At 41.3% G+C, this 12,791-nt stretch overlaps 1 protein-coding gene across 1 annotated transcript in view; it reads left to right on the top strand.

Annotated features, from left to right (window-relative positions):
* ABCA13 (ATP binding cassette subfamily A member 13) overlaps window positions 1-12,791 on the top strand; it is a 929,477-nt gene that overhangs the window by 423,183 nt on the left and 493,503 nt on the right. Inside the window, exon 35 of the mRNA XM_029587089.1 lies at window positions 6,060-6,290. Within this exon, the coding sequence (XP_029442949.1) occupies window positions 6,060-6,290 (231 nt within the window). The remainder of the gene's footprint in view (window positions 1-6,059; window positions 6,291-12,791) is intronic.

The raw sequence follows: 12,791 nt of genomic DNA, 5'->3' as shown, positions 1-12,791 counted from the left end.
AAAATCGAGAAAAAGAAGAGAGTTTATCCTTGCTTGTTTTTTATTGCAAAACCCTGATAAACCTTTTTTTTTATCTATCATTCTATATTTCTAAATATTGGTTTCATCTTTTCATGCAAAAATCATTTATAAAGGTTCATTGATGCTACTCCCGCTGGGGTTATTGCATTTGCTTTTCAAAATCGGCTTTGCAATGTTTAAACACCTAGCAGTAATGCTAGGTATTCAAGCATTCATGACCATATTTCAAATTTCTTTCTATAATGACAAGGCATAACGCTTGCTAATATGGACCGTCATAATACCTGTGTGTGCCAAGCAATTATTTGCTTTTGCACGTACTTACCCGGTCATATCTAATCATGGGGCCTCAAGTCCCTTTTTTGGTCCCTTTTTTTAATGTATCTAAAATAATTACTCTTTTTTTTTTTAATGAAAATCTTCAAATCTTCAAACAGCAAATTACCCAACCAGCAGCAGCAGCAGCAGTTATTTAGGTCCTAAAGTCGAATGGAACTCTGTGACAGGAATAAATACTTCGGCGATGTTGTCATGTCACTGAATAAAGACAAAAAAAATTAAAAACACCTCACATGGAACTTTCAATTACAGGAACAGCTTCATCTCATACATTTGCTAGCCTCTCAGTACTTGAAATGTACTGCACCATGCCACTTTGTTCACTGCTTCTAAATGCCGCACCACACCGTGACATTCTAGCGTCTTATATCTTGTTCACAAGCATGATCACGTAATTGACGTAACATGCTATTAATGACAGCTGTCTGAGAAATGTCAAAAAGGTTAATTAGAAGAAACTACTCCATTCAATGTCCGCATTCAGCCCATTGGGGAAAAAAAGAGTTCATGCAGAAAATCAACAGTCAAGCATCATTTTTATCTTAATCTAAAACTAGTTCTCCTTATAGTCACACATTTTTTCCTTCTCTATTTCACACGCTCATTCATTTACATCTCACACAGTCATACTTCTGTTCCCTACTTCTTTTGCATGTGTGCAAACCCTGTTCACGTGGGGTGTGCACTGGCAAAGTTTGCATTTTGTTTTTTGAGCTTTTTCCATATTTTGTTTTGTTTGAAATGAACAGAATAGAAAGAAAAAAGATCTAGTCTGGATCCTCCCCCAGGCTCACCCTGTGTTCCTAAATTACCCTTTTCCACACACCCCCCCCCCCCCAGACATTCTCTGGATCCCCACACCTTTTACCACATCCCTAGGGTCCAAATGGGGTAAGAGTGGCCCCCCAGTCACTCCTTCCTCAACGGAGCTATACTTCGAAATAGCATAGGCTCACCCAAAGTTTGAGCCCTTTTAAACTATGGCCATACTCCAAAATGGTGTTGAATTGAGTCTGTGCTGTTTTAAAGAATGACATTGGCAGGGCAAGAGCAACTGGGAATCGTTCCTGCCCCTTTGGACCCCAGGGATGCAGGTAAGAGGCAGGGAGAAGGTGGTGAGGAAGGTGGAGGTGGGTCTCGGAGGAAGCCCAGGGAGGTTTTTAAATGTTTTGTAGCACTTTTTGTTGTTAGGGAAGTATTTTGGAAACAAAATAAAAAAAACCAAACATATTTTTGTTCAGATTTCTTTTGTTTCATAAACAAAACTAAAGGAAACAGAAAATGTTGACATTCTCTATTTCATTGTAAATGAAAGCACATCCCTGATCTTCAATTCTCATCTTTTCAAACACAGCTGGGAATACAGCTATGTATTACCAAGATTTCAAAGCTATGAAAACACAGGGAGGATAACTTTAAAACAAGCGTGCACATGGACCCTTATACATAGCTATATGAATGAACACATGTGCACATGCATGCACACTATATAAAATACACTTAAATCTTCCCAACATGTTCGCATATCTAAAAATTACATGGCATGTATTTTCAATATAGCCAGATAAATGGAGGCAAATTCATCACTTAGGGCCTCATTTTCTAATCGGATTGCACGCGATACCAAAATGGGGGTGGAGTCGGCCCCGGAAGAGGAGGAGTCGGGGCGTCACCGGGGCCGACTCCGCGAAGACGCTGCGGACGACGAAAAGGTAAGGCCCTTTTCGCGTCCGAGTTCGCGCCCAATAGCCACACCTCTTATGGTGGCGCTATTGGGTGCGAAACTGGCAGCGATCACACCACGGCGGTGCGATCGCTGCCGGCTAGCGCAGGCCCGCCCCCCATTTCGGCCCCCAGCCCCTCATTACCTAAAGTATTGCAGGCCTGCGATACTTTAGAAAATGAGGCCCTTAGACAGAAAAGTCTCAAAAAACACAACGCGGGGTGTGGGCGGTCTGGGGGAGGGGCGGGGGTGGGGTCAGGCTTCCAACACAGCAGCCATATTTGCTGCTGTGCTGGGGATTGTGCGCTGGCAGTCGGCCGGTGCGCATAACTTGCACCTGCCCAGAGGCAGGTGCAAAAGGTAAAACAAATTTTTTGAGGGGGGGTTAGAGTAGGGTTAGGGGAAGGGGTGGGAAGGTCAGGTTAGGGAGAAGATAATGGGGGAAGGCAAATCAGCGGTTTGGTGCGCGCAAGGTGCAAAATTGTGCACCCCCTTGCGCGCGCCGACCCCTGATTTTATAACTTGCGCGTGCCTGCGCACACAAGTTATAAAATCGGGTGTACATGTGCCCACGCCGGGGAGCGCTTGCACATGTACGCCCACACGCAACCTTTTAAAATCTACCTCTCTGTATCCAGCTATCAAATTTAGCCAAATATGTTAAGACTTATTTGGCTAAGTAGTGCTTTTTTTTTTAAGACTTATCCAGTTATTTTCCATACCCAGATAAGACTGAAAAGCGCTACATAGACAGACAAGTAGCACTTTTCAGACATATTCAGCTAAGTGTCGCTACTTATCTGAGTAAGTCCGAACTTGCGCGATTCACAGTTTTTACATATGCGAGCATATTTGCACTCATACATGCTAGAGTGTTATAGCCTGTGCATATCGTTTGCACGCAGGTTATAAAATATGGTAGTACATTTGCACGTATACCATATATACATATATATGGTGCATGTGAGCAGTTTTGAAAGTTATCCATAAAGAGTATGCAACACTTCAAAGAACATGTGCTCATGCTTACACATATCAGGCAAGGCCCCTGCAGTTATAAGCCGTACTCAGTAATGTTTCAACCAAGGTTTAATTTATAGATAACTGTAACACAGTCTGGACCTGGCTTATACACTGTAGACTATTTTGAAAATACAAATTAGCCTTCGGTTACATCACTCACAATCAGGGTAGAAACCTAGTCCAGGCTCTAGAAACATAGTAAATCTTTATGTTTTAGATGCAGCGCACACTCAAATAATTCTTCAACACATAACACTAGATAATTTTTGATACTTCAATGACATTTTACATCAAGAAATAGATATGCAGTCAATAGAACCATAGGTTATGTCTTCAAAGATGTTAGTCAAAAGATAATTATGGTATCCTAGCTAGATGCTCACTTTTTGACCTTCCTCCCTTAGCTGCTTTTGGCTAGTGTGCTTATTAGAGATGGCAAGTCATGCTGTCCTAAGTGAGGTGGCATGGACAATGAGGCTTCAGAGTTGAGAAAAAAGAGAGAATTTCTGAAATTATTTTTTCTTCTTGATCTGCAGTGCTGGTCATAAGTGAGTGACTGCAATGCAAAATATACAATGGGAATTAGACAATATTTTTTTTCTATTATATTCTAATACAATTGTCAGTTTTCCCAGGCTTCTGAGGAGCAACCTTTGTAATTTCAATACAAATAACATAACACTATTTTTCAAACACATTTTATTGATTTCTATTTCTCTTTTAATGATTCATTTTCTTCCTGGATTCCTGTGGGGTTTTATGAGCACGGATGTTTATGAAGCCTTTCAAATGAGGTAGTCTGGCAGCTCTGGCAAGACATTTTGGCTTCTTGCCTTTAATGGCCAGCATGTTTAGCTGGGCCGAACTTCACAAACGGTATTTCATTTTTAGTTTGCACTATTTTGCAATCAGACATCATAGGTAAATGAGCCCCATAGGCAAATAATGAACAAACCTGAAGCCTGGGGGAGGCTCCAGTCAAGGGTAATGAAAAAGGGGACATTTTTAGGAAAATGGGACAGGGCTTAACCACAGAGGGTACTCTTTTTATAAACTAGGGCCCAAGAGGGAGTGTGAGGGGCAGCCATAAGACCTCGAGGGATTTTTGGATAAGGGAAGTTAGGGAGTTTTAGTGGGCCTTGCAGGCCCTTTATAAGATGGCGGGGATCAGGATGGGTGGCTGTTATTGTGCATCACAGTAAAGCAGCACTTCTAGAACTGTTTTACCATGATTTAGTAAACTGGCCCCTAAGAGGGTAATTTTCTAACTCCCTACATAGCAGTAAAGTCTGCGTGTATAATGTACATGCATTTTCAAAGTGAACTTATGCGTCATTTGTTTTCAAAATCCTTCCTTTATTGGCCAGTGTGTGTGAAATTGTCCACACACACAATAAATTATTCCTGCTTCAAATAAGATGCAACTTGTGCATGGTAACTTGCAGTCATGCTTTTGAAAATATGAATGTATTCAGGTAAATCATATCTCTGTTGCAACTCTTCCCTCCGGAATGCCTGCTCCAAGTGCACAAAAAACGTACACACGAAACTGGGCTACATGCATACTTTTATGCTCACTGGCACCCGGCTAATTTTTCAAAGTGCCTCGTACATGCATAAAACAGGGTTTTATGCACCTAAGTGGCTTTGAAAATCAAGCCCTATCAAAGGCTAGTCACAAATATATTTGTTTATATCTATCAACAAAAGTATCTGTGTGTTTGCTGGCTGTAATTACTATAAAGCAGGCCTGGCAGCATTTGAGATTTGTTAGAAGTGCATAGCTGTGCAACTCCAAATGCTATAAATGACAATCATGATAATTAGGATAAGATTAATAGGCCATTTTTATGTCTTGCGCCTAAAACACATGAATGATGCATAATATCAAAAGAAAGCAAAATAATCCACTGATAATGCAGAAGTAATATGTGACTGGAAGTATTTTTTTTTAATCTCATTATCTACTAGGCATGAACCTGTAAGAATAAATATATTCTTGAAAGGTCACCTACCTTATCACTTCTTTGTAACAAAGGAGTCTCCCATTTTATTTTTATTTCATTTCATTACTTTATGGGCATTAGGAATCTAAGTAATATCCTAATGTCTTTTTATATAGTTATTTTATGGAAGGGAAATCACTTCTTCTTGCTTAATTTTAAAGTTGACTATGGATGTATTATTCAATAGTTTTTGTATGTTAATTTTTATGTTTTGATTTATCTAAATTTTTTTACTGTGTTTTTTTACTGCTTTTCACCACTTTGTATATTAAATAAATAGAAATTTAAATGGAGTCATAAAGATGACTGAAGTAAATCAACCATCTAGACAATTCAGTAATGGCTTTCATAAATGTATATGGCTTTACCCTTTATACAAGAAAAAAGAAGCTTTTAAAGTTCAGATAGGTCCAAATCTGATCCTTATTTCTAGAACTCTGAATCAGGAAAAAGTTCTGATTATCTCTGGCAATATCAAGCAATTAAAAGATCTTTGGGATAGAGCTGAATATCCTCTTAACCAAGACTAAATCTTTTTTTGTGGCCTATATTGCTAAATACTGACATAATGTACTGCACTGTAATCCACTATGAAAGGCAGAATAGAAATATTAAATTTTATTAAATTAAAATGGGGCATAGTTCAGGCCGCAGTGAAAAATAACAGTCACCTCAGTCATCTTTGTTAGCTATGTATGTGCATAGTTGTTCAGAACAGAATTCTTTGATTTATACTTACATCAAATTTTAAAAGCGCTTACATATTATTATTTCACTGAATTTTTCTTGCAGACCGTTCACACACCTGTGATTCAAATAAGACCAGATTTAAACGTCTAGATTTACATGTTTTAATGACACAGGAAGAAAAAGGTTGCTTCATCTATTACCTGAACATTTTTTTAAGGATCTGAAGGATTTTTTTTTATTTATTTTTGTTTGTCTAGCCTTCCATGAGCATGACACAAGATTCACAACACAGCAGCCAAGCTACCTCCCTTGTACAGGCATATGTTCCTCAAGCATTCCTGAAAGAGAACAGTAGTACGGAGATGGCCTATGTTATTCCAGTAGAGGCAGACAAGGCTGCACTTAAAGGTCTGTTTCGGGCACTGGATGAAAATCTACAGAGCCTACAAATGACGGGTTATGGCATTTCAGACACTACCCTTGAAGAGGTAAGTTGCTCTGTTACTTACTTTCAGAATTATTTTTGATTATGGCACCACAACAGTACATGGAGTTGGGCTTCCTACATTTGACTTAATTAGAAATGCTTTTCAAAATGTCTTTGTCAATTGCTTTTGCCTTGCAATATGTTTAGCAGTGCAAGAGATATATATTTGGGAAATTCTGTGCCAATCTGTATTTCAGAGGACTTGCAGAAAAATTTGCATATTGCCCCCCCTTTGGTCCAGACTATAAATTACTGCTATGCTTGGGGTGGGGAGTATCACATGAGAAATTATATTTACTAATATGATTTATGTTCAGGTTTGTAGCCTGAGTAGGGAATGAGACAGAGTCCCGGTCACCCCAATACCACAATTCTGTGCCCTTCCAAAACAACCTCTCACTTTTGGCACCACAGACCAGATACAATCATCACACCAGGATAAAACAATAATGAACCCTTATATTAGTATTGTGGAAGTAGACAGTAAATCTAACTAGAACATTAAATGGGAAAAGTACAGTAGTGAAATATAATATAAATTTGCAGTTTTCTTATTTTAAATCTAGTAATGCAAAAATAAGACTGGGTATGGCCTGTTAGCCAGGGCAACCAACATACTCATATGGATAATAAAAAAAAATAAGAAACAATAATAGAGAAAGGTTGGGCGGGGGGGGGGGGGGAGGCAGTGAAATACACAGTTTTACAAAATTGTTTTTACCCCTGAATACTCAAAAAAAAGGAAGTGTGGGGGGGGGGGGGGAAAGATCCACCCCAATGTCACCAGTTGCATCCTGTCCCAAACACAAAATTGTGTGTGTGGGGGGGGGGGGGGGGGAAACCCAAGCAAGAAAATGAAGTCCTCTCTCTTGGAGATAGAGCTAGCTAGATGACAAATCAGATAAGCACTGCAGTGTGTGAAAGATCTCTCTCTCTCTCTCTTTCTCTCTCTCTCTCTCTCTCTCTCCTTCCTGGGGAGCTTCCCCAAATGCTTTACTTGGTACTAAATAGAAAATGGGCCTAGTTTCAGTCTCTTACAGAGAGACCATGGTCCACCAGATTCTCCTTTCCAGCGTTGGTTTATGCTTGATTTCAGCTGAAATGCTGAAACAATTAAGATGAGATTTTGAATTTGTGACAAAAGTCAAGGAAATAAATCTTTTCCCTCCTCTGATATTCTCTGTGTGAAGTTTAGATTACTTAACTCAGTCTGTTAGGAATATGATCCAGCCATGTGCTCCTGGGCCTGGATATCTCTGGAAATGAAATCTCTCAGCTCTTGGCTCCACTATCCCTTCTTGGGATTTTACATGTAGCTTGGCTGTGAAGCAAGAACAGCTATCTGTCTCTCTATTTCCTCAGAGAGGGTGTCTTTCCCTCTTGATAATGACCTCTTCAGGAGAAGAAATGATTGCAGGGCTGCCAGATGCACTTCTCTCTTCCTAGCTTCTGACTCCAACTACTGGCTGTCCCTGTCCCACACACACAATTAGAACCAGCCAAATTGTACCTTTTCTACCTTAAATGGTCTCCCAGCATTCCTTTGGTTTCCTCCTCTGCTGGCTATGTAGTGCTGTACTCTGGGCAGGCTAAACAGTACAGCCCTTTAACACTGTGAGTGCTGGATGCTGGTTCTTACAGAACATTTGTCTTTCACAGGAGAGTACACAGGGTGTTTGACATATTTTTATATTCCTTCACCTTGGCTGTGGCGGTTTGCATATTTTGCAGGGTTGAAAACCCATTTTTATCAGGTCCAAAATATACCAGTCAGATCCAGATGCAGCTTGGTCCAAATTGTGAGGTTCTAACACATGATAAGTTCTTGGGGACAGAAACCTAGTTTACATTACCTTGCTACATATGCATCAAAATATAGGGGTGGCATCTTCAGAACTACTTGAGGATGCCAGGATTCAGCTTGCTACATAAACAATGTGAGATATAACAGTGAGGTATGGACTATTGATTCTATCTCTCTACAGATTATAATAGATTTTTTTTCTTAAATGCAAAATAATGTCAGTGCATGAAGAAATTTAAACTGGTAAATTTTTGGTAGAGTATTTCAGCATGAATATAGCAACCTGATTTTCAAATCAAGATGGCTACATAAATAGGTTGTTATGAGGCTAAATGTATGTTATCCCTGTGCTGGGTAGTCCCAGATAGGGGCCCAGGACACACATCTCAGTTCAGATATTAAGTGTTCAGTTCTCAAAAAGATGTCAATTCACTCTGAGTGTACAGAATTCCTTGAAGGGGGAAGATTAACCTCTAGGCCCTAATGCGTTGCTTTACATCAACTCACCCTTTAAGTCCCTTGTAAAAAGCATTGATGATGTCAAGTAGGAAAACAGCAGCAATAATCATTAGGGATGAGCATCGGGTGCCCGATCATTTGCATTTTCAGGTTCGTGTGGCCACGGGAAAATCTCGTTTTCCCGTGGATTGACTTTTTTTTTTTTTTTTTTTTTTTTAGTAAAAAATTGTTTTTCGGCTTAGTGCGCACTAACAAAAAATAACAAAAAAATAACAAAACTAAATGTTTTTTTGTTAGTGCACACCAATGGGAGTTAGCGAGCGCGCACTAATGGGAGTTAGTGCACGCTAACTCCCGTTAGCACGCACTAACCCGAAAAACGATTTTCACGAAAATTTTGGTGAAAAAGTGTTCATTTCACGATTTAACCGTTATATTATGAATTAAGAAATGTACGATATTTCAATTCATTATAAAAACGTTTCGCATCCCTAATAATCATTCTGGAAGTTGGTCTGGTTTCCAACTCAGTTTTACTGATAATTGGCAGAATTGAATGAAAAGTTCTTTACAGCTCTTGATGTTTGTAGTCCAATTGATTTACACTTTGGGTTCTAAATAAATTCAAACTTTCAGCACAAGTCCTTAGATTTTAAAGACAACTTCTTAAACAATTTAGCTCCTTTTCCTTTCCAATCAATAGAATTAAAGCTCAGCTCTTTCCATTGTAAACTGGTTAGAAAATAAGTCCCAGTTACTTAACTGAATGTCCAATCCCCATCTCCCCTACTTTTCTAATAGTTTTCCTGTTCTCCTTCTTTCTCTGTGTAGCATCTAGATGGTATTGGCCCAATTATCTTCTGTAAAGAATATATTTTAAGATGATGGCACCTGCAACTAGCTGGTGCCTTTAATCTTCCCTTTTTGCCTCCCAAACCTCCTTCTCCCAGGTAATGGATGTGTTTGATGACTTAGATTACCTTCAGCTCCTTTCTAGGTGAAAGATACCTCTTCCTTCAGATGACAAAAAGATTTTTTTTGGGCCCTAGGGTACTCAGCAAAAATAACAACAGAGGAAATTATTAATGAAAAGGGAAACCAAACAGAGGCAGGAAGGGTGGAAAAAATGTCCTCCTCAGACAATAAAAAGGGTTTCCAAACCATGGACAAAAATATGGGGAAAGACACTCTGTCTCCATTTCGTGTCCATGGTTTGGAAACCCTTTTTATTGTCTGAGGAGGACATTTCTTCAGCTTGAAAAACTGAGACAGACTTGGGTTGCTTGAAGAGAAGGACTCCGAAATAGTCACAAAGATACTTGAAGAACTCTGAATAGGTACTGCTACACCACGCACCTTACACAGCCAATCAAGGCTGATCACGGACCACGCTGATGGTTCCCAACTCAGGTTACTTGGAGATTCCACAGTGAAGACTCCGAGGCCTACACCGAGGCATGCCCTCCACAGCCAGTTAAGGCAAGGCACGGACCACGCTTTTACGATACAGGTTCTGCAGAGTTCATTCATATGGACAAGCAACGCAAGTGACCCTGAAGACCCGGACAGAATTCAGGATACGGAGAAGGACCTCAGGATCCAGGGACTCGGAGTAAAAGGCACGGCAAGGAGCTCGAGCAAACTCGGAGAATCGAACCTGAAGCTTGGAGGGTTAAAAGCCGGGATCCACCCGCATGGGGAATGTCGTCGGCGCCCTGCTGCAGTGCAGCTGTGAAAAGGTCAGCGGCCTCCGAGCCACGTAGAAACACCGTCGGCGGCCTCCTGGCCGCAGGGCAGGCCTGGAGCGGCTCCAGGTGCGCTTGAGAAGATGTCGGCGGCCTCCGGCCATGGGAAAAGAGAGGAAAAAGAAGAAAAAAAAAAGAGAGGTGAGAGGCTGCCAAGGCAGAATCGTAACAAATCCTTTATGTTCTCTATATGCATGTGCATAACTGTACTTGTTTCTCAACAATGGGGTAAGTCTAGCACATTATTGTCATACTGGTTATTACACATGTGCTTTTTAGAAAAGGTAGGAAACAATACCTTATCAGAGCCCCATCCTGTTACCCCTGCAATCAGATATCGCTTTAAACCTCCAAAAGCAGCCTGAGCTTTGTTGAAGTTCCTAAGAGAAATAAATGCAGGCTCTAAAGGAGAACAGCAGTCTGAAACAAATTATGTACATTCAGAGTGGTTTAGGGCTTCCCAACTCTGCCCTTGGGACCTCACAGACTGGTTTTCAGGATATCTTCAATGATTGCATGAAATATAGTTTCACACATTGGAAGCCTAGTATATGCAAGTTTTATCTCAAGCAGGTTCATTTTTTATATCCTGAAAATTTGACTGGTTGTAGGGTCCGCAGACAGGTTTGGAAAGCCCTTTCCTACGAAATCAGAATAGCTCTGCAAGCTGGAAAAAGCAAGCAATTACGTACAGCTTTCTTCTATTTCACTATTTACAGTTTTTAAACCCCCCTCACTAAATTTGGACATAGGGGGACCTAGCATAATAGAAATTGTAGCATGTGATTGGTCTAAATTTGTAACCTTCCCTAGAAGACCTGGATCCTGGGACAGGATCAAAGAGATGGCCTGAGCTTCCACACCCATTCAGCTCTCTGGAAATTTCCCCACTGTCATTTGGAACAAACAAAGTGTGGTGAGATCTCTTCTTTGGATTATTTTGTATTGCATACCAAAGAGTCTTGTGTAAGGAAGACTTCCCAGAATAAACTGAGATCCTCTAAGTGTATGGACATCCTCAATACCTCAGACTACAATCTGCATAGTACCCTCTTCCATGCTACATTCTGAGAAATTAGGAGTTTGAATTAAGTTGGCAATCTTTGGGAAGCTGCCTGATGCCTTGGAAACTTGTTGCACTTAGACCATTAGTTTAATGGCAATACAAGGTAAAACACCATTAACTTTTTTTTTTTTTTTTAACATGTAATGAATTATCTGGCCTAAAGATAGCCAGGGAGAAAGGCTAGCTTTAGGTCAGATAATTCATTCAGAATTAAAAGAGATCCATAAAAGGGTGAACCCTTCCCTACAAGGTGTATCTAGTATCTACTACAGAAGACCTATATCCACCAATCTGATATCCCGCTAAGAGAACATAAAAGTTAATTCAGTGATAGCCAATCTTACAAAGGTGGCTATCTTGAAAGTGTTATGTTCTGGTATGGTTGTGGATCCTGGATCGCAGTGAGAGCTGACTCCACCCTCAGGGAGGAGACCTGTGGGGACTCACCATGATAGGCGGGGTCTCAGCAGAGAAGGACACAGAAATGATGAGACTTTATTATACTGGAAAATAAGTAAGGTGATCACGAAGTGGGATGAAAGACACAGTCCAGAGTAGTGAGATTACCCAGTGATGATATTCCCAGTAGTGGCCCACGGAGCGGGGTATGCTGAGGAATTTCTCCTGAGATTGGAAGGCCTTGCAATGTAGATCCGGTAGTGGCCCGCAAAGTGGGGTATGCCGAGAAGCTGCGCTGTCGTTGGTAGTAGAGGTGCAGGAGGTCAGTAGAGCTGGGTAGGTGACAGATCCAACTCTGAAGCATGTAGATAGTAGAAGAAAGGTTGCTGAGGCGAGCACGGTAGTGGCCCGAGGCACGGGGTACACCGGAGGTTTCGTCAGCAATAGATGGTAGTAAAAGCGAAGTGTACTCACAAGGCTGGTCAAGGTAGAGTCCCAAACGAGAGTAGAGGATCCTCCAGGCAGAAAGGCCCTCCGAGGAGCAGATAGCCAGGATGCAACAAGGCCCCTGAGTAGCTGGTACCTAAAGCGTCCAAGTCCCAGAGTACAGGAACAAAGTTCAAAAGAACAGCGAAGCATCTCTGAAGCAGAGTGGAATTCAGCAGGAAGGAAGTCCTTGCTAACTCGTCCAGCGAAGCGTGGGAAGGAGTTAAATAGTCCAGCAATTGTGATGTCATCAGGAGGGCCAGCCTAGGGTTCCCGCCCTGAGCCCTTTAAATTCTCCTCCCAGTGGCGTGCGCTCGCTAGGGAGAGTCACGGGGTGGAGTCTAGAAGCGGTGGCGTTCCTGCTGCGAATTGTGGTCTGCTGCCCACAAGCAAGCAGGGGGAGAGAAGCAGTGTGCCGCAGGCGGTTCCAGCGGCCTGCAGCAGAACGGAAGTCGGCCGGAGGGCAGGTGAGAGCAGTCGGTCACGGTGCTCGCGGCCGACCGGCATAACAGAAAGAATACTCAAGATCTCTAAATTCCAACT

Source organism: Rhinatrema bivittatum, chromosome 2, assembly GCF_901001135.1.
Source record: "Rhinatrema bivittatum chromosome 2, aRhiBiv1.1, whole genome shotgun sequence".
NCBI classification, from domain to species: Eukaryota; Metazoa; Chordata; class Amphibia; order Gymnophiona; family Rhinatrematidae; genus Rhinatrema; species Rhinatrema bivittatum.
This window is presented reverse-complemented; position numbering and strand designations above follow the sequence as displayed.